The sequence below is a fragment of the Lycorma delicatula genome, chromosome 3 (assembly GCF_047948215.1).
Source record: "Lycorma delicatula isolate Av1 chromosome 3, ASM4794821v1, whole genome shotgun sequence".
NCBI classification, from domain to species: domain Eukaryota; kingdom Metazoa; phylum Arthropoda; class Insecta; order Hemiptera; family Fulgoridae; genus Lycorma; species Lycorma delicatula.
In genome coordinates, this window is record NC_134457.1 from 204,452,376 (window position 1) to 204,478,504 (window position 26,129).

The 26,129-nt window shown below is 30.3% G+C and overlaps 1 protein-coding gene across 3 annotated transcripts in view; it reads right to left on the minus strand.

Annotated features, from left to right (window-relative positions):
- LOC142322381 (excitatory amino acid transporter 1-like) overlaps positions 1-26,129 on the minus strand; it is a 138,327-nt gene that overhangs the window by 16,413 nt on the left and 95,785 nt on the right. For all 3 annotated transcript variants that reach the window (XM_075361401.1, XM_075361400.1, XM_075361402.1), the window contains exons 2-6: positions 18,421-18,550; positions 9,569-9,880; positions 5,135-5,177; positions 2,202-2,244; positions 702-882 (exon numbers count right to left, since the gene is read on the minus strand). In XM_075361401.1, the coding sequence (XP_075217516.1) occupies positions 702-882; positions 2,202-2,244; positions 5,135-5,177; positions 9,569-9,880; positions 18,421-18,550 (709 nt within the window). The remainder of the gene's footprint in view (positions 1-701; positions 883-2,201; positions 2,245-5,134; positions 5,178-9,568; positions 9,881-18,420; positions 18,551-26,129) is intronic.

Sequence of the window (26,129 nt, forward strand, 5' to 3'; positions counted from 1 at the left end):
TAAAAAAGAGAATATTCAGTGCGTGCCAGTGATAGAAGAGTTGTACATTAGAATTAAAGAGGAAATAACTGGATGTAATGCACCAGAAATTGGAGAAAGGTTTTATTCAACAACTACAGCAATGTTTAAAAAAAAATGATAGAGACCTTTAAATCTTGTAAAAAAAGATTGAATATAATGATTCATAATACAAAATGATGTTATTTATAACAAGGTTTATAAATAAATATTTTGAGTTTAAAACAAATTACTTTATTTCTAAAATAGGTATCTTCCCATACCTTACCTGTATGACATTCACAAGCTACTTATTCTAGAAAGTACATACATTTATTGAATCCAGTTAATAATTAAAAACCATAACCTCTGAAATCTAAAACGTTTTTCTTAGTTTACAGGAACAAAGTTTTAGCACTGCTTTCAGGCCATCTACCAGTAATTACATCAACAACTTTACCATGATTATCTTCTTTCTTTCACAGCTCTTACATGCATCTTAGATGGAACTTTGTCCTTGACAAGCTGTGCAGTTGACCAATCCTGGCCAACCATTGTGTCAGTTCCATTCTTGGCAAAGGTCTGGTATTTTTCATTTTCTAAATAAAAATTTTTGTATTTATTATCTACAAATTGAATTAGTCATTTGAATAATGAACAATCTGTATTATATTTAAAAAATAAATAAATAGAAAGGTAATTACCAGATAACCCATGTTGTCATGAGCATAGTTACATCTCCAAGGGATTCAAAAAACTTTAATACTGGAACACCAGCTGCTCCTAATTGTCCAATTGCAATTCCCATGATTATTGAAAAAACTACTAATCCAAGTATATTTGAGTTTTCAATATACTCACTATTAATATCCCACTGTGTTAAATCTAAAAAAAAGAAATAAACTTAATAGTTATGTAGTTCCATAAAGAACATAAAATCATATGTTATTGAAAACAATAATAATACTATATTGCTGATCCTGAAGTGTCCATTTTTGTCCATTTTCATAGGACAAAAATGTCCAAAGCAGTTGATGCCAGTCATCTTAAAAAAAGCTCATATCTATCTACTACTCACATTCTTCATTTTTCTATGATCAGTTCATCACAGAAATATAGAGAATTATCTTCATCACTAATGTATTTGATAAGTTTTGAAATATTTCTCGATTTACTGATCTTTTTTTGTATTGTAATATGTGTAGTGTATGCAATAGTTGACAGCTGAATTTTGATGATTCAAACCAATCTTTCAGAAAATAACTGCATACATACATAAATGTTAGCTGCATAACTGCTTAAATGGCATTTTTGGGGTATAAATTTTAATTTGTTTCATCAGCACAGTCAATATCTAAGCCTTATTACTACTGAATTTCAGTATAATTCTTGGGATCAATTATCAGTAAGGTTTTAACAGTTTTTTATCAATCACGCATTGCCACATATTGATCCCAATATGTGGCAAAAGTATCATCTTAGAAACGGTACTCATGCTAGAAATAAAAAAAAAATAATTTTTTTCGTGATATAAACATCATTTTGATATATAGATCTTCAGTTACTGGTGAGTATTCCTTCATTATTAAAGAAGCTTTAATTAATTTAGGTTTATAGATTTTAAAAGAAATTTATATTATAAAATTTTAACAATACATAAATTTACAGAAGTCTGTAGAATAATATGAAAATAAAATCAATGACCATTTTATCACATTAGCCACTGTAAGTACTGTCATCTGACTGTCTTATTTAGAACAAAATCCATGAAAAAATTATTAAGGTACTAGTTCCTACCTATATTATAAGATATTTAATTTTTTTGTTTTTAGAAAAATATAGTTGAGAGCCATGAGAAGATCGAGATGATTTCTGAATTTCACTGCAGGTAGCAATCAGCAGTCAGTCAGAAAACAGTTAGTGTAAATATATAATAATTAAATTTGAACATTGTTCTCATATTAAAATATATTTTATAAAATAGGGAGAAATATATTTTAAACATACAAAACTCAGTAGTAAGTGTAAAGTACAAGTTAGTGAAATGCTAGTTCATATTTAGAAACCAGGTTATCAAACATCAAATTGACAAGAGGTATTAAATCATTACAAAATAGGTAATATCAAAAATTTCAACTGCTTCCCAGAAATTAAATTTAATAAATTAGTTGCTAGTGTTAATCTTAAATAATAGTAAAATTTACCTGTTGTATTAAAATCTTTTGGAGGAGTAATTAGAGTTCGATACTGCAACAAAATAAAAAATGTTTATTATAGCAAGCAACATCAGAATGATATTCAGTAATAGGTTTACATTACAAAAAAATCCAGCTTTCTCGTTAAAAGAAAACCGTTTTATATGTAACTATCAACAAAATGAAAACAAAAACAAATAATCAAATGTTTCATCAAATCTAATGTGGACACCACATGACTTACTTGTATGCCTATTAAATTACATATACACATTTTTTAAAATGAAAAGAACATAAATTTAATTTCATTAATAACTTACGATATTTTTTAATTTTTTTATCATTATTATTATTGAATTATTATATACTGTAAACCTTTTTTTACATTCAGAGGTTAATAATTGTTAATAAATCAATACATTTATGTTAATAAAAAAGGAGATTAAGTCTGATTCGAACCAAAGTGCCCTTGTAAGATCCAAATATGTCATTAATTAAAATTTCATTTGGCTATAACTCTGGAACCAATGAAAATAAGTACCACTTATGGTATACAGTTGAAAAGCTCTCAATCAGGACTTATTACTGCAGTTAAGAAAAAGTCCAAAATCCAAATCTTTTTGAATTTTGGGCTTTTTTGGTCACTTTTGATTCAGTCAATTGTAATCAAAAGGGGAGGTGCGCAAATAGATGTTACAACAGTTCTAAATCCAAAATTTCAACATCCTATGATTACTTGTTTTTGAGTTATGCAAGCAAGATACATACACACGTACATACAGATGTCACCGAAACTAGTCAAAATGGATATTTCTGTTGAAACCTAAAAACTGACATTTTTTGCAATCACAATATTTCCTTTACTTCATTCAAAGAAGTAAAAATGTTACAGATAAAATTTATTATACTTTTTCTGTGCTTTTGAATCTTAAAATAATTTAATCAGAGCTATTTACAAGTTTGTTCTACAAATATGCCTGCTTCTGAGTTTCAGTTAATTTTTGTCAGTTGTATGCAAAAATATGTGAAGACTGTTTTTTAATTTAAGAAGTTTTCAAAAATATCTATTTAAAATTACATGAGATTTTTACTTCCAAATATTTATAGGGCTAATAATGAAGGCTATCCAGAAAGAAATTTATGTTTTAAAGTGTTGAGATGAACATGTAGTGGATTCAGTGCTGTTCACTTACTCAGTTCTTCAAGAACTAATCACAACGTAACATTGAATAATAATCACCATAACTTTACTGCTAAGTGGATTTCTAAACACTTCTTTCATAACACTAGACATGAAAAATGGAATCAGTGTTAACCTTTCTTGAACATCAAAAAATTGAACTTTATGAAAGATTTTTAGTGGAATGTTATGAGCAAAAAACTCTGGTTTAATTTGTGAAATAAAGGCAAAATTTCAGTCACTAGAGAAACCATATTCACTCACCAAAAAAAAACCCTAAGCTATAGCTAAAAAAGTTTACGGTTTTCTACCAAAAAAAATCATTGTAGTTATTTTTCTTGAGACAGAAATCATGTTTATTGATTTCATGGAATATGGCACTACAATCAATTTTAAAATGCTCTGTGAGACATTAAAAAAAGTTAAGATTCAAGTGTTTGCGTGTGGGAAGTGCTCAATTATCCTCATTATAGTCCAGACATTTGACACCTAGTTTTTACTATTTCTTTTTGGAATATATATATATATATATAAAAAAAAATGCCTTGCTTCCGAACCAACAATTTGATTAAAACAAAGAGTTACAATTTAGAATGGAGTTGTGGCTTAATTAATTAAAGATATCTAACAGTGATATACTAAAGATACTTTCCACATAGCCCTCATATTTAGTTGCAATATCAGTAAAGTTTCCACTAGCAATATGTTTAAAGTGCTCATTTGAAATTATTAAGACTGCCTGTGGTACGTTTGATCTATGTTGTTTTTGTTCATTATTATATCTTTGTTAAATTTTATTGTGTTTTTAAATGTTGTGTTGTTTGAGGATCTTTAGTTCATATTTAAGTAGATGCATTGAATAAAATTTCATGGTGTGATTAATGTCTTTGTGTGTGTTCCCTACTTGTATGAGATGATTAGTAGATTGATTCTGCTGTTACTGGAAGTGCTTGTGTTGCTTTTATTTATCTGAAGGCAAATATATATCTAGTTTTCCCAGTGTAGAATTTCATACAATTTAATTTATGTACTTATGTGTAGCTATGTTTATCAGCTTGTGCTTTTTGTTACACCATGTGATCTTGTGGTTTTAAATGAAACACCTTATTTTATGAAAATATTGACACTTTTATATGCTTCATTTTATATGTTTATTGATCAATTTCATGTACTTTTTTATGTCTGTATGTTTTTTGTTCTGTAATTTATATAATATGATGTAATGCAGGAATATTTGACTCCATATCAATAGCAATTGACAGAAAATGAGAGCACGTGCAACAAGCTTTTGGAATGTTAATAATAAGGGAATGAAACTACAAGACGTCAACACCTGTTGCTTTATGCAACAGTTTATTCTCTGATTACTTTCTAGTGTTAATTCATTGTCAGCTGTTGCTTGTAGATCAAACATATTACTTAACTAGACAATAAAAGAGTTTCTTAAACATTTTAAAATAAGGTAGGAACCATTAGCAACAATGCTTGAAGTTACTAGTGTAATTCTGTTGAAAAAAGAAGAGCTTCATAGCCAACTACAGGAAGTACAATTTTCATATAATTAGAAAATGAGCAATTAATCATTTTTAATATTTTAAAGTATTATCACATTCCATCACATTGAAAATGAATTCAGTTATGCCAATGGACTATGGACAATACATATTCAATAGACTATACATAGTACAAGTATATGATAAGAATTATAATTATGAACAATATATTGACTTTGCATAATTTGAATTGAAGTATTAGTTCTTACTTGTGATATGCATGCTTTGGCAATATTATCTGGAAACATGTTCCTGAAAAAAAAGCAAAAAAGAGTTAATATGAAATATAATTACACTTAAAGTAAATATAAAATTTATTTATATTTCTTTGAAATAATTTGTCTACAATTAAACATCCAAAAAATAGTATGATTTTAAAATCAAGATATAATGGGACTAAACACTGAACTCTCATAATTAACATGATTTTCTGTATTTAAGCTACCTCATTCTATAAAATATCTCTGATTGCCAAAAGAAACACATGTCCTGAGAAAACAACATGAAAGAAAAAGATAATTAATGGTTTTAACTTATCTCTGAAAACTTAAACAGTGAAGCCATTTCATTACTGTTTTTTAAGGCAGCAATAGAATATCAGACTTTAATCTTTTATATTTCTTAAAAAATGTTTCATTAAAACATTTACAAATCAAAAACAGTTTTTACCAATTTGGGTGATTCAAAAATGTAAATATAATTTGGATATTGTTTATTTCATATGAAGATAAGGTGTGCGCCTTGGATCATTTTGCTGTGAGTCTTGGAATGTGATTTGATTAGGGACTCAAAGGTCAATTATTATAATAAAAATATTGTAAGATAATATTTTTTATCTAGAGGCTTTGATAACTCTTATAACCAAAATAACTGAATAACTAATTATTAATTTTTTGCTAATTTTAAATAATGTTCAAACAACTGGTAACTTCGTATAAAATTTTAAAGAACAGAGAAGAGATTTTTGATACAATTATAAGTAAAACTGTGTTCAATATGTGATGAAAAATTTAATGTGATATTCAATTATAAGTTAAATAAATTAATATAATTAGTAGCTGAATTTTAATAATAATAAAAATTTAAAAAAAAAGTTAATGTGATTAAAGAATTTATTTTTCCACCCATCTCACTATGAAAATTAATATTAAACAAGCTGTTGACCATGAACTGATATAAAAATGAAAGGTCTTTTTAAATGATGTCAGTGGAAACTTGTTGTGTAAACTTGAACTATAAAATATATATATATTAATGGTGTAAACAAATTTTATTAATTACATACTCAAAAACAGCTCATAATGTTTAAAATAACTGACTCTGAATTAACATATATTATTTCTAACCTAGTGGATTCCATGAACTTTAAAGTATAGATTTTGTTTTATGGTGGTCAGGTGTATACTTGTTATATTATTATATATTGATATATCGCATATATATTGGTATACATGCAAAATATATATCAATAATATATTTTTTATTTATGTGATTGTTTTCCTTCAAAAATAATGAACTATAACCAAAAAGTAGGCACCGGAATGTACTGATCACTAGCGGAAAATCTCAATTCGTTATTATCAATTTCTACAGTTAAATTTCTAATATAACTTTTGTTATATCAGTTTTCATCATTAAAAAAAAAAAATTTACACAAGAAGTAATCAATTTTGGATACCTAACAATCCCATTCCAAGACACCGCCTGCCATGGCAACTCGCCCAGAGAGTCTGGCTGTGAAGCCCGGAAAAGCCAGGCTGAGCAGCTAGTATATATATATAATTTTTTTTCCTAAAGTCTGTTAAAAAATAATGAACAATATTAAAAAAATAAAACTATTTTCATGTTATGTAATCACAAATTAATTTATAAAAAATGGTACTTGACATGGCAAACATATTACCATTGATTGGATAGTGCAGTTTCTGAATATGAATAATTTACTGTACTTCAGCCATACTCATCGCTTTATTTAAAGCCAGATCAATTGAGATTGAAAGTAAACGATTCTTATATTTCACTTTAAAATTAATTTATTTAGGTTTTTTAAATGTAATTAAACACTGTAATTATAAACAAAAGCTGAGACATTAAAGATAATTTCCTGTTAATTTGGAATATTGTTTAAATCAGACCTAATGTGATCCCACTAACTCCTTATTATATGGAACTGTTTGTATTTTTAAGTGACATATGAGGTGTTCTCACAGTATTTTTTTTTTTTTTTTTGTGAGACCTAATAATGTTTTTATTCAAACTCTATTTAAATTATTATAAGGCATTTTTATTATCTTAAACATATCATAATTAATTGTTTAAGTAGTATTCATTTAATTGTATGAACAATTCCTGTTTGCATTGGAATAATATAAATACAGATAGATGATGCATGATAAAAGGTGGTTCACAAAGAGGACTAAACTATGCTAAGCATTTGTCAATTTGGTTCTTTATTCCATTCCTGAATTCAATGTTACATTTTTCTAATTCATTAAAAATTAGTTTTGGTATCTCCTAGATTTATTTTTTAAAGAAATCATTATTTTCCTGTTGTTGGTCCCTATAAACCACAGATTTTAAGATTGGTAAACATATACCGTAAAATATTATTTACAGTATTCAAAATATTAATTACAAAAATATTAATTCAAAATATTATTTGAATTCATGTGATACAACACCTCAAGTCTGTTGTGATTAAGTTCAACAATCCCAGATCTACCATCCAATCCATATCTGTTCAACATTAGTGATATACTAATCGTACTATATAATTTTATGATGAGTTTGAAGCATAATAAAGCATAATATGCTTAATAATAGTAAAAAATCTAGAGCAATCTTAATTTATTCCCTAATCACTTTTCTGTTAACATATGTAATTTCATTTTATTACTTAAAATTTTCTGTAAAAACAAAAAAAAACATACCGTTTTTATTATTTTTCAATCTAATCAACTTTATATCCATGTGAAGCGTACAAAAAAATTCCAAAACTATAACCTAAGCTCCTTTCCTCTCCTGGTTTAAAATTTTTCATAACTTAAGCACCATACGAAGCTTGCCTAGTTTAATTTACCATTCGTCAGTAATAAACATTTGTTAAACTATTTTTAAAAATTTTAAAAATGTTTATAAATGAACTGTGAAGTTAATTTTGAGAAACTGAGTTGAAAGATTTGTATAATAATAGATCACAACCATTTTAATATTGTAGATAAGTTAATATTAATAATAAAAAAGAGAAAATTAAGGAATCCACTGCATAGTCTTATTAATAGTAGTCTACAATATAATTTGAACTAGTTTGCTTGTATTAGTAGTTTTGAGTACTCTTCCTTTTTGTGGCAGTAAATGTAGTGGAAATGATTTTTAAATAAATTTTTATTTTAAATTCTTTTTCTTCCTCAATGTTTTATATGTTTATGAAACATTTATATTGTGCACCGTATAAATTGTCCATATATTTTTAGCTGTTTAAAAATAATTAAACATCTGTTTACCTGACATCTTGGAAAAACCTAAAAATCAAATCACTTATCAAAAAATTGCTGTAATTTAGTGAGAACAAAAAGGAAAAGTTACTTATTGGCCAGTAAGTAGGACATATTTTTATTGTTTATTTTTTTCATTTCTCAATGATATAAATTTATGGAATATTAATCAGTAGGTAAATAAAAATATGTTTCTAATTTTTTTCAGATTTTGAAAGGAAATTTTGAAGCATGAAATGAAATTGCAAAGGTTAACAGAAAAATGATTGGGGAATAAAAAACTCATCCTTGATTATTTACTATTATCAAAAGTGAGTTATATGCTTCAAACAAAGTAAATGTATAATGCAACTCTAGTATAAGCTCCATTATGGGCAGGAACAAGATGGGTGAATATAGAAAATATTAAAGATAATATATAAAATGGAATAAGATGTAAGACAAGATGGGTGAATGTAGAAAGTAGAAAAGTAACCTAGCTAGCCATCCAATAAACTATGGTAAGTATTGCAATTCATAGTTTAACTTTCTGCAACCCACCGGGTTGGTCTAGTGGTTAACGCGTCTTCCCAAATCAGCTGATTTGGAAGTCGAGAGTTACAGCGTTCAAGTCCTACTAAAGCCAGATATTTTTACATGGATTTGAATACTAGATCGTGGATACCGGTGTTCTTTGGTGGTTGGGTTTCAATTAACCACACATCTCAGGTACGGTTGAACTGAGAATGTACAAGACTACACTTCATTTACACTCATACATATCATCCTCATTCATCCTCTGAAGAATTATCTAAACGGTAGTTACGGGAGGCTAAACAGGAAAAAGAAAGAAAGAAAGTTTAACTTTCTGCAGAGCTTTACTGTGTGAACCAGTATATAAGTACTTGATTTGAACCTCAACAATAATTAATATTTATTTTACCAAATAGATGTTTCAGTGAGAAATTTCAGGTATTTTACTGAGTATCTAAGTTGATATTTCATTAGAATGTATATTATAAAAGGTGACTAAAAAATAAATTAAAATGTATCTCAAAACAAAATAGACAGACAATCAAGTGATTAAACATTTTTGATTATAAAAAAGAATTTAAAATTTAAAAATTGAGTACAAGTGCATATTTTATAAAAAAATAAGTTAATAAATACCTGACTAAATCTAAGATTGTGTCAGTTGTTAACACATTTCTTTGTGAAATAGTTGTTTTGGTTGCTGCTGCTGTATTTCCTTTTCCAGGCTGTATTGTTAACACAAGTATGATTCCCTGAGTTACAGCTAATAATGTTGTACAAACATACCATAAAATAGCTCTCATTCCTATTTTCTTTGATAAACTGAGATCAAGTGCTCCTACTGATGATACAATTGAACATACTAATAAAGGTATAATCAGTCCTTTCAACATTCTGAGAAATAAATCTCCAACAAAATTCACGTACATAATATCTCTGGCCTTCCATCTGAAACAAATATAAAAGATGAAATTAAAACTTGATTTTCAGTATAATTATAATATTTTTGAAAATGCACCTTGAGGTACTGTATCATACAACTATCTAAGGTAATATACAATCTAGTAAGATCAAAATTGCTTGTAAACTATGAATATGCAATACAAAAGAGAAATGGTATGCAGTGTATAACTAAAATACAGTAACAAAATACATAAATAAATTAAATTAAAATAAATAGATTATTGTTAAAATTTTTTTATTTTTTTAGAATAAACAATAAATAAAAAAATTACATACACATCTTTGATTTTTCTTTCACAAATATTACTTATAAGATATAAATATGGTACATGTTATGTATGATGTTTGATATACATTGTATATACATATTCGATTCTAAATGAAATCAAACCACCAAAACACAGTAAACAATTGTTAAACTTACCAAATTAATACCAAGAATCAATTTTTATGGGATATCACATCTTCAGTTGGTATTCAATTCTACAATTACATTATAATCAATTGATTTTTTTAAATTTAGAATTTAGAAAATGCCAAAATTGTTACTGTTTATAATCATGAATTTTGTTATGGACAAACTCTGCTACTCTGTACTGGAATGAGTTTGCTGATCCCAATATCATATATATATATATATATATATGTAAACTTACAACTATTAAAATGAATATAGACATCTTTTAAAAGAATATTTCTTATTATAGTCTTAAAATTTATCAGCGTTGATGATATAGTTACATTAGCAATGTTATTATAACATTTTACAGCTCATTTCAATTTTAGATATTTTACAGTATAATTAATTATATTTTTCTGCTAATTTTTCAGCATTTTTGGTCCAGAATGAATGAATTTCATTGTTCTATTTTTGAAATGTTTATTAATAGTTATTTATAAAATTTCTAATTAACATTTTCGTTCTTGTAAGATTTTAATCTTTTTGCTATACAATCATACTTATGCTGACAATTTATTTTTTCTCTAATGTTATGAGTTACTTGGAGAAATGTTTTTTTGTATAAATCTGGAGAAGATATTATAGATATCAATAAAATATTTGTATTCTATAATGTTAAGATAATTCTTTTAGAACTTTTTATCCAAGAAACGGTAACTTAAATATATATATATACATAATATATTAAAGTTTTATGGGTTATTTTTTTTATTGGTTGATTACGAAAAAAAATAAGGTGCCTGGTATTAAGTAGGCACCTCTTCCTATATATTGCCATAGGCAAACAAGCTTGCTACTCCTTTGAGCTTTAATAAAGAAGTGGCTATCCTATCAGAAGGTGACAGCATCAAAACACAGATGGAACCAGGGTTGCTGGCCTAACTCCCATGATGCTTAATAAAAGAAAAAGGAATAAAACAATAAGGAAAGGACTGAGGAAAGTACAGTCAATCCACAGTATCAACCCAGTAAAGTCTCACCCCCAATCAGAAGCAATCTGCTTAGTATACTATGAAAATCATAAATATTATTATCCCCCATGACTGGTACGTCTATTAAATCCCTACTGACCTATATCCTTCACTGCTTTTAGAAGTGACTTAACAGTACAATAAACAGCAAAAAGTACCATCTTGGGAACAGGCAAGAGTTTAGAACTTACAGATGCCCACTGTTTGGAGCAGGCCATGAAGTACTTTTTTGGGATGGGGTTCTTTTCTCACTTTGCACCCTATTTATAAATAGATTGTCTCTTTTGGACTATTTAGATGGATAGTCTGAAATTTCAAGGAAAGTGGATATTTCCCTTGATTTCTTTCTCCCTGCATCTTTTGTTTAGATTTTGGGTAGATGTCCAAGGGATCTGATCAGAGGATATGGGGATCAGTTCAAATTAAGAAAGTCTTTGGTAGTCTGGGAGGTTATGAGTGGTTTAGAGGTGTGTGTGCCATAGGACCTATTGAAGAGAATTTTGATTCCTATTTAGTTGTTAAAAAAATCAATTTGGGCCTGAAGTGCTTATTGGATAAAGTTGTGCTTTCTAATTCTTCCTAATAATTCAGTAATATATACAAATAACTTTTACTTTTCCAGCTACAGAGATATATGCTGCTACAGATTTAATGGAAATGTATGTAGATCAGTAAAAAAAATTGTCTTTTTAAGTTTTGTACCTTAAGCAACATTAAAGAAAAAACTCTTTGACAAAAAAATAAATTGCAAATAATCTGTGAAAAAATTTTTTATACCAATGCTCCCAAGTCCAAAAAATGTATTGTTGTTAGATGGATGTTTGTGCATATGCACATACGAGTATGTATATTGGCTGTATTTGGTCTAATAACTTTAGACCCCATTAGCCTATTTTCTTCAAACTTTATAGACAGTTACTACATTTGAGGGGAAAGAATGCATTTAATTTTTGCAAAAATTGGAAAAAGGGGTGGGGTGTTGTAGCCAAAATAAAATTTCAAATCTTTACGGGGTCAATAGCAAAATTTTTTCTTACAGAAGTTGGCTTTTTTTCATCAATATCAAACATTACTAAAAATCTTTATTTGATATTCGCCTTCTTCATCAAAAACCTTTATTTTTTATTCACTCCCTCCCCCAAAAATTATATATATATATATTTTTTTTTTATCTAGCTACATCTTGCTTCAGAAAAGAAGTTAATGGAAGTTTTTTTTTAATTTTAATATATTTTTAATTTAAATCCATCACGAGAAGTTACCCATTGCATTTAAAATATAAAAATCTTATTTTTTTGATAGCTTTTCTCTTTAGTATTTTTTGAAAAAAAAAAATATGGCTATAATTTCACCCCTTACAAAAAAAATCAATTATAAAATTAGAAATAGATATTTTTACATAAAATTGAGAAAAAAGAATTCGTTCTTAAGTTTTGTTATTGTTTTCCAGAAAAAGGAATTATTTATCATAAAGATATAAATAAAGCTTAAAATGGTTGAAAAATGACTGATTTTCAAAAATGAATTGCAAAACTTGACTGGAATAGCTGGGAAAGTAAGTAATTCACTTTTTAAATCTTAATTTGATTTGATAACTTGTCAGGGTAAAATAAAAATACAATAGGATCCAAGACATAAAGTAAACTTTATCCCTTGCAACCTGATGATGGATTGCAAATGCTTCTATATTTAAACATGCAAAGTAGGGATAAGATGGTAATAATCAAAGTCACCACACTCAATGAAGTGATTTATATGGATAACTAAAGTTAATTACTTGTGGGTGTAAATTCTATTTCTTTTTGCCAGATAACTGTGTACTGTTTAAATTTTTTGACTTTGTATTTAACAGTAAATGGCTAAAAATGTATTAGAATGAAAAAATGTAAAACCTTTTTATAAATCTTTATTGTTAGTTCACCATATAATTTTAAAAATAATTATGGTCGTTATCTATTAATAATTACCAATTTCAAATAAACATGCAATTTATCCACAAAAGAATATTTGCACCTAATATTAAGTTTATTGATTTTTAGGAAATCAATAAATTTGCATGGCTTTCACCATTCATTTTATTATAAATTTTGGTTTGCTAAACGTGGCTTTAGCCATTCATTTTATCTTTTCTTTACACAAACTTTGTTTTCAAGATGATACTTCCATGGTATTCTAATATTTCAGAACCATCATACTGTAAGAGAATCTGATTAAGTTTTTTAGCTAGGGTCTACCAAGAGTTAAAGAGAGTTTGTTGGTTTTATATTAGCATTACAACAATTTTCATAAACTAGGAGTTATAAGTGAATGTGTAACATATAATAGCACCAACCACAGACATTTCAGCATAATCATATTTATTTCAGTCAAAATTAATGTTGTTTGATCCTCTTCAAAATTTTTTAATTAAAAATAAACTTTATCAAAAGTAATTTAATGATTTTGCAAAAATATATTATTTATCAAAATTAATCTAACGTATGAAGTTCTTAACAATCTAAGATTATCACATTTATATTTATAATGATCACAATTGCATTGATGTTTTACCCAAATTGCATGTCAATCACTGGAATTGCTATAATTTTTAACTGAAATAACTATATACTTTTTTACAGGTCCAGTGATGTTTTCAATAAATTTTAGTCTATCATTTTAGAAATTTTAGACTGCAACTGTTGAGTTTAATTTAAAATCCTTATTACAAAATTAAAGTGATTATTAGGCTGTTACTGTAACATGGGAGGGAAAAATCGCTCTGGTTTTAAATTTACTTTCAGAATTAATATTTTAGTTAGGAAAAGGAGTTTTTCTTCCCAAATATGATTTAGAACTCTTTTCTGTTCAAAAATATGTTTCTTATTTTTCTTGTATTATCATGAATATTATTTTATTATTTCCTATAAGCACTATCTACCTATGACTGTAAGAGTTCAATCAAGATACATCTTCAAATATATCAGGTGCAAGAAAATTTAAACAATACTAAGAAAAAAATAAACATTCAGTTATTTAAATTTCCCCTAATACCAGTAACTAAAATAAAATAAATAAAAACCTGGAGTAGACTCAGGTTTAAATATATTGAAATCATTGTATACGTTTAGTAGCAGCGATTAGGTAGCCCAGTTTTATCCAGTAAGCGCATCACTTCCTGGTTTGTTTTTCTACATCCACCAAACAGGGTTTAGAACCTCCACTTAGATTGGCTGATAGACCTCCTGCAGTTATTCATTCAATCAAACCTCCTAAGATTATGAAGTGAATAAACAGATCCATTCAAAGGAGTGTTTAAAGATTTCCTGGTATCCCACCGGGTTGGTCTAGTGGTGAACTAGTTATCAGGTTTAAATATATTGAAATCATTGTATACATTTAGTAGCAGCGATTAGGTAGCCCAGTTTTATCCAGTAAGCGCATCACTTCCTGGTTTGTTTTTCTACATCCACCAAACAGGGTTTAGAACCTCCACTTAGGTTGGCTGATAGACCTCCTGCAGTTATTCATTCAATCAAACCTCCTAAGATTATGAAGTGAATAAACAGATCCATTCAAAGGAGTGTTTAAAGATTTCCTGGTATCCCACCGGGTTGGTCTAGTGGTGAACTAGTTATCGTAAATCAGCTGATTTCAAAGTCGAGAGTTCTAAGGTACAACTCTTATAGTAAAGGCATTTGAATTATAGATTGTGGATACTGGTGTTATTTGTTGACTGGGTTTTAATTAACCAGACATCTCAGGAATGATCTGAGACAACATTACAAGACTATGCTTCATTTACATTCATACATCATTCTCATTCATCCTCTGATGTAATACCTAACAGTGGTTTTGGAGGCTAAACAGAAAAAGTTTGAGTCCTTAGGTCTTCCTGATAAAAATGCCCATCCTGCTCACAATTACTGGGAAGATTGTGAAACCTGAACCCAGGATGGGAACAACACATTAATTAATGACTTTGCATTTAACAGGTCAAATATATGTTGCAAAAGATTGCTTTTCTCTCAGACAATGACCAAGAATAGCTCAGGTTTCTTAAAAAAAATCACTGCTTATTCCCAGAATTGTGTAATGTGTGAAAGTATTTTACTGAATAATAAACTCTTCAGTCATGAATAATGTATAATGATTAGGATTTTTCCTCCCCTTCCTTTCACCTAAACTTGTGACTAGAGGTAATAAATTTTTTAACTTTTTTATAAGTAGGTGGAGTAATCTTCACCTGAATTACATCAGTTAGATTCCCACTCTTATAATCTATATTATATGAGTTACATGCTTTTACTAGCATTGAAATACTTTCAAAGAAGTTGGTTAAATTTAAGAAACAGACTTCATAATACAGTTCTGGCTGCTTTTTAATGAACAGCTTGCTTTAATGACATATCATTCTTCTGCTAAGTATATTTAAATACATGTATATGTTTTTTCATTGGTGGATACTTTCCACCTTCAGCCATTTCAAATTAGAGCAAAAACCTGTTCCACTTTCTATCGACTGACAGCAACTTAACCTTCCAAACTTGTCAGCCACCAAAATGTTATGAATAACTTAATGTTGAATCGTATTGATATATACAAGCTTTCTTTTATGGAATATACATTTGGATTATACAAACAGAATAAAAAAAGCATTCTGCCTGCAAGTATACCAAAATATAAATGGTAAAGTTTGTTAAATTTATTAACTATAAATAAAAATAAAATATTAAAAATAAAAAAATAGATTTTCATTGGGTAAATGTTCATTTTATAATGTTATTGAAGTAATTGATTATTTTTTATATTATTTTTTATTTACATTGAAAAAAAAAATAAACTTTATAATATTCTTTATGAAGAAAAATACATTTATTGATTCACATACAATAATTAGAAAAATAGTTTAAATAGTTTACCTATATTAAAAAATATTATTAATAACAACAAAATATGAACTCAAAAATAAAAGATAATATTGGGTAAATTCCATGGCCAAATCAAAGAATAATTTTTCCAAATTATTACCTTATTATTCATTACAAGTTGGAAAGAAATACAAAAATTAAAATTACTGTACTTCAAGCAAGTAAATATTTTTATAATTCCTGACAAGAAAATTTCTAATCAACTGAGAGTATTCTTAAAATTTTCACATCATACTATGTAACCAATTTATAATCTATTATGTTTATATCAAGAATTATTTTCCCTAAATTATTTTAAGTTACTCCTATTTGTATTTTTCTTTCTGTATTGAATATCCTTATATTTGTATCTATTTTTTTAATGTAATTTTTGTTAAATTCCAGTTTGCCTATTTATTAAACGTATTCTCTTTTTCAATTCCAAACAATTTGTAAAACAATTTTTGAAAAATTTCAGTTGAAAATTTGTTCTGTCAATTACAAAATTAGATTCAAAAGTTTTATGGCCTTAATTTTTCATTAATATGTACTAACAAATAGTTTTTACTTAATTAATTATTTTATATTTTTCTAATAAAACAGAAAATGAAACAAAATTATTTTTTCTGGTTCCAGCAGACATGTTTACTGAGAAAATGTACTATTGATGCAGCATGCATGCAATGGTTGAACCATGCAGCATGGTTCAACGGTTTCCTGTGGAAGCCTAACGGAATAAACAAATGACTTACTTGATAAATTTAACAGATGTAATTTTTTTTAGATTTATCATTAATTGCGCAAAATCCACAGCATTGTCATTAGATGTGACATTCTTATAAAGTATATTTAAGTAATCTGGATTTTTAACATGGCCAAACATGTTTACAAACTTATATGTACATGTAAGATACCATAACCAGGATGATTATGATGAATGACTTACATGAACATCAGTCACCTCTGATAGTGGTGCACCTATTTTCAAATACAACAAATACTATGCCCAATTTATTAAGGGACATGATGAGTGAGGTGCTTTCCCATTGCCTTCTTCACTGAGCCAGTTGTATGTTTCATATCAACTTAGCAAGCGTAATGAAATAATTAAATAAATAGGTGATATTTAGCACTTAAAATTAACATTATCATTCTATTCCCTGCAAGGACTGGCTATTAATGAACATCATTACTCTTAGAGGAAAAATTCTAATTAATGCCACTTGTACCTCATATGCTTTATATGGATCACAGCTGTTAGAAGGATTAGAACAAATTGTGCAAAGCAGCGAATTAATGTGCCCCTTTCTGTGGGAAACAATATAGCCTTATAAACATTGCCTCTATCTAGCAGGAGTACTTCACGTTGAATATTTCTAATTATTCATATTCAATATATATATATATATATATATATATATATATATATACTCTTAGATACCTTACTCTTATATATATATACTCTTAGATATATACATACCCTTAGATATACTATTTTTTTACTTATAACTATACATACTAACCAGGAGATAGAGGCTATTTAATAAATAAAAACTGGTTGTAACCAGTTCAATTACTGATTTTAGATATTCCTTCTTCTCTTTGTAATGAGTAACATGGTAACCAAGGAAGAATTACTGTTATAATTGATTTAATTTTTTAAAAAAGGCTGATTATAATAGTCATAAGATTTATTATTTTATTTTATAAATTATTCAAAGTTTTTTTTTACAATTAACATATGCTATAAAAATAAACTGGTTATATCTAGTTTATGCTGTAAGTTAACATAACAAAATAAGATTTAAAAATATGTAGTTTTATTTTGTGGTGGCACCCTATTCTGTAATTAGTTTTGTATTAATGATTAATGTTCTTGTTAATGCAGTTACTACAGTTAATAAATTTATCTGAAATTCCAGTCATAAAAAAAAACATTTTTTACATTATTTATTTCTCATACCATTATCTATCATGCTTATAAGTTACATGAATACTGACAGATGTACTCACTCAAACAAATATTGCAAAAAGTAATATGAGATAAATAATGTGTTTAATTAATTAATAGCATATTAAAAATCTAATCAATATCATTAATAATAAATAAATAAAATATGTCTTGAGTAATGTGTTTAATTAATTAATAACATATTAAGAACCAAATCAATATCATTAATAATAAATAAATATCATATGTCTTCATACTTATCATTAACTGATCTAAGAATAAGGCCAAATGCTGTTCCACCAAAAACACCTACTACTGTAAGAATTGTGAGAAGATTTTCTAGTATGAAACTCTTTTTTTGCTTTGTTTTTGCCATTTTGTCTGTACCTGCAAAAAAAAAAAAAATTGAGGTTCTTCTTAGTTAATCTTAGACCGTGAAATAATACAATGAACATTTAAGATCCAATTTTAATATTTTAGTACATAATGATCATCACATAAAATAATTGTTTTTATGCCATGTTATTAGTTTACAATAATTTACTATCATTTATTATATTAAAGTTAGTCAAACTAGACAACAGAAATATTTTCAAAGTATAATAAAACATAATACTTTGGTCAGCAAGAAAGGACCTTACATCTTTCTTGTCTTGGTCTTTCTATAGGAAAATTAGATAAGATCTTCTGACCAAATATTTTATTGCATAAATTTTGAAAACTTTTTTTATTTAAAGTTAAAGATTTCCTTTTTATAGAAACAACATTTCAATTTTTTCTTTCTGATTAATTTTTGCAAACAGGTGTAGCTGTATAGAGTCAATATTTATCATATATTTAGATAAAAATAGTTAAATTTATGAGAAATTAGTCCAATGTATTATTATTATTATTCCCAGGGCACAGGTTCCATGGTGTTTCAGGTTCCATGGGTATGGGCATGGGCATCTGACTCATAGATGTAAGGGACCTGACAAAGAAGCTGGCTCTGCCATAAGTATGGGATAGGGGAGCACAAGGCTAAGAAGTGTTCCGCCTCCTCTCGGTGCATGCGCTACCAAGAAAAAGGTGTGAATGCTTTGCAATTGGCTCATGCACCTGGAAAAAGAGAGTGTCGTCTTCCGGGAAGCCCTGGAGCAGACGAAAAGAAGGCTCCGTTAAAATGTTGAAAGTACTACAGGCCAATCTTAACAGGAGTCCGTTAGCTGATGACTTGCTGCTGCAGCTAGCCAGAGACAGGGAGGCCGACTTGGTGCTGATCAGCGAGCAGTACCGGGACCGTGATGACTCCCAATAGTTCCGGGATATGGATTCTGTATCGCAGCAGAGCCCAAGTTCGGAGACGCAGGTGAGGGGTTCGTTTGGATCTGCTGCGGTGAAGTGACTTTTTTTAGTTCTTCGGAGGCGAGGGAAATATCGGTAATGGTTTCCAAATATCCTGGGCGGCGGAACGTCGTCGTGTTCCCTGTATTGAGGAGTCCAGTACGTGCCGCCATGTCCACAATGTATTTCCCTCTGGAGTTGGTATGCGCCATACCCCAGTCTACCGCCCTGGAGTTGGTCCCCAGCTACCATCAACCCACCAGCGGCAGCGAGGATAACATCCTCCAGCGCGTCAACTTTTCGGTGAAAGTCCGCTATCGACTCATTAGGGCTGAGGTAACAGCTGGTCACGCTCGTCCAGGACTGGAGAGTTCTCGAGGATTATACCAGTAGCGACCACCAATATTTAGAGTCCTAGATGGTGCACGAGAACGCCCGGGGCCCCCACGGCTGATGAAAAGATACAACATCAATAAAATCGACAAGAAGAAATTCAAAAAAAGATCTCCTCAGTAGTGGTAGCCTCTGAAAACACCACCAACGGGGGGTGGGGGGGCGCTGGCGCTGAAGCTGTAGTTGCTTCGACCATGCGGCTAATCGCTTCTGTATGCGATGCTTCCATGCCCCAAGGGGGTCCGAGGCACCATAAACGACACGTGTACTGGTGGACACCGGAGATTGCGAGTTGCGGTGAGAATGTCTTCGACTAAGACGAGTGGGCGCAACGTGCAAGGAATCGCACAGACACAAATGCCAGGTCAGCCGAGTATAAGACGGCAAAGAAGCGGCTCCGACGAGCCATCAACGTGAGCAAGGCACGCTGCTGGAGAGAACTGACGGAGACCGTGGATGCAGACCCTTGGGGGCTGGGTTACAAGATAGTAAATCGGTGATTAGGGGTCTCGCGGTCACCAGCTCCACTAGACGAGGCTAAAGCGGAGCACGTCGTTAAGATGTTGTTCCCGGCCCACTCGGTCCGTACCGAGCGGGACTTCGGCGACATGGGCGACTTCCCGCTCTCCTCGATGGAGGAACTGGAGGGAGTCCTACGGTCGCTGAAATGCAAAAAAGCCCCTGGTCCCGACGGTATAACGGCCGAGGTATTCAAGCTATTGGGGCGCTGCAGGCCCCGTCTTCTACTAGACATGTATAATGCATGTCTGAAGGCTGGGTCTTTTAGCGCCAGGTGGAAGACCGCGCGTCTTGTGCTAATTCGCAAGGGCAAAGAAAACCCAGAGTCGCCGTCCTCATACCGCCCATTGTGTATGCTTGACACAGCTGGGAAGGTATTGGAGAAGTTGTTAAAGAAAAGACTGGTTGCGGCGATGAATCAGGCAGGTAGTCTGTCCCCTAACCAGCACGGTTTCCTGCAGGGTCGATCGACCCTAGACGCAATTCAAGAGGTTATTGAGGCAGTGCAGCGAGCAGAGGACCACAATCATTTTTCGCGGCGTGTGGTCCTTCTCGTTACGTTGGACGTTAAAAGCGCTTTCAACGCCGCACGGTGGAGCGATATGATTCGGGCCCTGGGGCATTCGTTCCATGTGCCTTAATACCTCCTCAGAATGGTAGACGCATTCCTGAGGAACCGGGGTCTCATTTACGAAACCGCGGCAGGCTGGCGTAGGACTGCAATCACGTGAGAGGCAGCGCAGGGGTCGATTCTCATCCCCGATCTTTGCAACGCCGTCTACGATGGCTTGCTGAGGCTGGTAATGCCTGAAGAATCTGTCTTGGTTGGGTACGCTGACGACATTGCGCTACTTGTCGCAGACCGCGACGTGGAGCGCGCCCAACTGAGGCTCAGCCTAGCCATGCACAGAGTCGGTGCCTGGCTGGACGACCACGACCATGGTTTATCTCTAGCACTCAGCAAAACGGAGATCGTGGATTTAACGAAGAAGCGTATTGACACCCTTCTCTCCCTGCGAGTCGGGGTAGAGGTTGTCGAGACCAAGCCGGCCGCAAAGTACCTCGGTATGATGATTGACCGGAAACTCTGCTCTGCTGAGCAGATCTGCTCAGCTTCGTATAGCCTCGACAAAGCTGCGAGAGCCGCAGCTGCTCAGGCGGCTCATGGCGAATGTCAGCGGACCGAAGGCCAGCAGACGGCGATTGCTGATGTCCACAGTGCATTCCGTCCTGTTAATACGGGTCAGAAGTGTAAGCCCAGGCATTAAGAGTTGCAAGAAACCGGAAGCGGCTTGCGTAGGTGTAACGCACCGCAGCCTTGCGAGTCGCTATTTTGGCAAGGGAGCGTCAAGTCATATACAGGAGGCGATGGGCAGGCGAAGACCGGTTGACCATTGCCAACGAGGAACGCACTCACGTTCCTCGCATGGCAAGAGTTGTGGGACCACAAGACCAGAGGACGATGGACCGCAAGGCTTATCTCTCTGGTCAGACCGTGGACGGAGCGACGGCATGGAGAGGTGGAGTACTACATGAACCAGATTTTAACGGGTCACGGGTACTTCCGCGCATACCTCCATGTCATAGGGTCAAGCGTCGTCCCCCGATAGGGAAAGCGTCGTGCCTCTATTGCCCCGGTGTACGGAACGACGCTGAGCACACCTTTTTCAAATGTGCTCGGTGGGCTGCAGATTGAGGGACACTAGAGTCGGATCTTGGAGCACTGAGCCCCCACAACGTGGATGCGATGATGCTCCGTGACCTGAGCAGCTGGGAAAGTGTAGCCCGATTCGTCGGCAACATTCTCAGGGCCAAAAGGTTTACCTGGATAGTCCTGAAAATTAGGTAGCACCTAATCAGGGTAGTACAGGAGGACTCGACCGGATGTAATGTGTTAAACGGTTCCGGGTCGAGTCGGGAGGTGGTTTTATTCGGTAGTCTGCTGTTAGTGATTAGATAATACCATCAGCGAGAGTCCGACACTCCGTGCGTAAATGCATTTCCACCTCCCTCCACAAAAAAAAATTATTATTATATTATGATATAGTCATCAAATAAAATCTGCAACATAAAGTAAGTTAGCAAATATAAAAAAAAAATTAGAAAAAACTACATTGAAATTTAAAAAAAAAAAAAAAAAACAGCAGAAAGTGTAAGAAAAACTTTTTAAAACTGACAGTTTTTAACATTAAAATACTTTTTGAATAAATAATGAGGATTAGTTATAAAAATGATTTCAATGTAGTTTTACAATTTTTATCCTTAGTCTTTTCTCAGTTGAAACGGAGTGGCATTGAAATATTATAAATTAACACAAGTTTTTCTTATCAGAAAGCTTTAAGATCTGTTGTTTGCTAGCAAATTTATCTCTGTTCACATCCATGTGATATTATATTCAGCACTGTACAAATTAAATTACCAAGATTCTTAACTATGTATTAATGTGTAACTACATATGTGTTAACTATTAATGCCTTAAAGTTCATTGAAATTCACAATGAAGTTAAATATTATTCTGTTGATGAGTTTTTAAATAATACTAATTAGATAACCTGAATTTTCTGCATACTCTTTAAACATGAATTTAAATATGTACTCAAATATTTTATCAATTATCTTCAAAATTGTTATTTTATTCTGAACCAATTTTATTTATTTATTGTTTTAACATAGTTATTACTTACGATATAGTAAGCTCAGTTGATTCTCAGGAGGATGGAATGCTGGAATGTGGGAGACATGGAGATTGGTGGATAACATCGTAGATAGCTTCTTGCTACATATGATGTCCTGTCATAGGTTACTTTTCCCTCTACTGTACTGTTAGCATTGCCAACAGTCACTCAGGCACCCTGAATGGAACTACTATGCATTTATTTGTTCATACTTAAAATGTTTTGACAAAAATAAATGACTATTATTTCATTTATTAGAACAATTCTGAAGATGATAGAAAAATGCTTAAATACTTATTTAAGTAACATATTAAACAAACTGACAGAAAGTTCAAGTTTATCTGATTAATATTATTAACTAGATTAATTCAATTAAAAAAAAAATGATTAATATTTTGTAAATATTCTTATTTTTTGTAAAAAAAATGTTTTAGTATATCATGATTTTTCAGATTAAGTAATTTATTAAACATAGAAAGTGAAATACAAGCAGGCTTTCTTGTACGCTGAACCATTATTGTGTAATGTGAAAGTAGTTCTGTTATCTGGTTTAATATAATTGGTTTTTTCTTTGCTTGTATTTACTGACTACACAAAATTTTGATAGCCATATTCTGAAAACTTGTTCTCTCTTTTTGAAGCAGATACAATATATTTTAGATAGGAATACCACCCTCATAATAATAGTAGTAGGAATTTATTGGTATTCATATTATTCCATTTCTTATGTTATAATAATGAGAAATAACATTTTTTTAAATCGTTTAACCTACATTTATTTATTACTTTAAAAAGTAAAAAAGTAACTATCAGTTATTACAGATCTGTGTAAGATTTTCCACACATTTTGTTTTGTCTTATTCCTACAAATGCTCAAAAAATAATTTTACAACTGCACCCTACCTATCTGTTCTACCTACATATCTATAGAATATTATACCATTTTGTACTCAATTTTTCCTTCACTTTGATTAAAAAATAATTTACTATAAAGTAGCTCAGGTTAAATTTCAAATCTATATATCTGCTTTTCATGTAATTTAATACTTTAATTTCCATTTATAAGTTATGGACTGAATTATTCTGTGTTCCTTCAGCTTCCAGTGCTTATATATCTATTAGCTGAAAGGGAAACTCCAGTCATAATTCTAGAAAATATTTCATAAGAAAACTTTTTTAATTGTAATTCTGTCCCTTAAATATTTTCCCAAAATATATCCCCAATAAATCACAAGGAAGAAGAAATTGAAAGTGACTGCATTTGGTCTAATTAAATTTGTTCTGCAGATTTCATAATGTCAAGTTCAGCTGTTAATGCATAAGCTTAGGCTAGAAACACAAATGTATAACTGTGACAGTGGGCCAACATGGTAGTAAGCATTAAATGAAAGAATTGGCTTTTACTTCAATTTTGTAAGAAATAGAAAGATTTCATGAAAATAAAATGCAATCTTTAGCATTTCACAGATTAATTAAATATTCAGTAAATAGTATAAAATATAGTAAATATTTGTGCCCATTCTTTGATAAGTAACTCAATATTTGTGCTTGTACTCTTTTGTAATGTCTTTTTGTGATTAAGCATTAAGAATGAATGGAAATTAAAATATTGTTAGCAGTAGATGAAAATATGAATGGATACAGTATAAAATGTGATAATATTACAGAAACTTGAAAAAATAGAGTGATAATATTATAGAAAACTTGAGATAAAGCAAAAATTAATAATTTGAAGAGAATAACTGAAATGACTGGGAAATATTAAAAGGATGGAAGACAATAGGATTGTAAGTGCTTGAAATTGGGAACCATGAGAAACAGATGATTAGAATATTCTCTAAAAGAGGTGGTTACACAAAATTGAGGATCAGGAAGAGGGAAAGTGTAGGATACAGTGATTTATAAGAAAAATCAATTGCAGATAAATATAGATGATATTTGTTTAACACTAATCTTTGGCTGTTATAATTAGGGAAAAAGAAAAAAAGATAATCTTGAGAGTCTTATGTAATTAATGTGTATGTAGTAGAAAGTTTTGTAATAGAAGTTAACTGAATTGCAATAAAATAATTATAAACATGATAAATATAAACATGTAACAATAAAAATGATAGGATGTCTAGCAATAAATTTTTATGCATATCAGAAGCAGATAATAAATTAATAATCGGTTTATTTTATTTTGTTTTTAATTTCAAGTATTGTTTTAATATAAAACTTGTAAAATGGAAAGTTGTAGAACACTGTAGATACATGTTTAATATTTTAATACCGACATCTATGGCAGTAACTTCTATCTATATCTCTGAAACATTCCAGATGTTCAAATCTTGATCAGTTTAGCTAAAAAAATTATTCATACGCTAAAGAATTCATTTTTCTTCTAATAAAAAGTAAGGCAGTAAATAATTGGGTGTAAATAAATAGTATTAAATTCCTATAATTATGCACATCAAACTCATTCATTATTCCTATTTATCCCAAGTACATATTTTTTCCATTTATGTTATTGAAATTATGGAGTTTGGAAAGCCATAAAAAATCATTTTTCTTCTGGGTTTTTTAAAATAAATTAATGAAACACTTTTTGCTATTTAAATTTCATTGCCCTATTTTTTTTATCGTAGATATTTTTACTAAAATATTTCTGTAGCAACTGTTTTTAATAAAAACTCTCTTAAAATAATATAGAAAAGAACAAGTAATATAATTTTATAAACAAGTTTTTTAAACACACTTATAGAATAATAATGAAAACTCATATGTTTTTTTCATTAATCATACTACAATTAACTGACATTTTTAAAAGGTTGACTGTTTTATTTCTAAAATAATTTTTTCTTGGTTATATAACACACTGGTGTAGGAGATAATAATAATTACTTAAATATCTGTAAAAATGATCTAAGATTATTAAAAAAGCTCTTAAAATTATCTAAAATTTATAAAATTGAAACGTAACAATCCTGAAAAATTTAAAAGATATAGGTCTTTTTTTATGAAAACAAGAATCTCTCGCACTTAATGATGAGATTCTATTTTTTAGGTAATAAAAT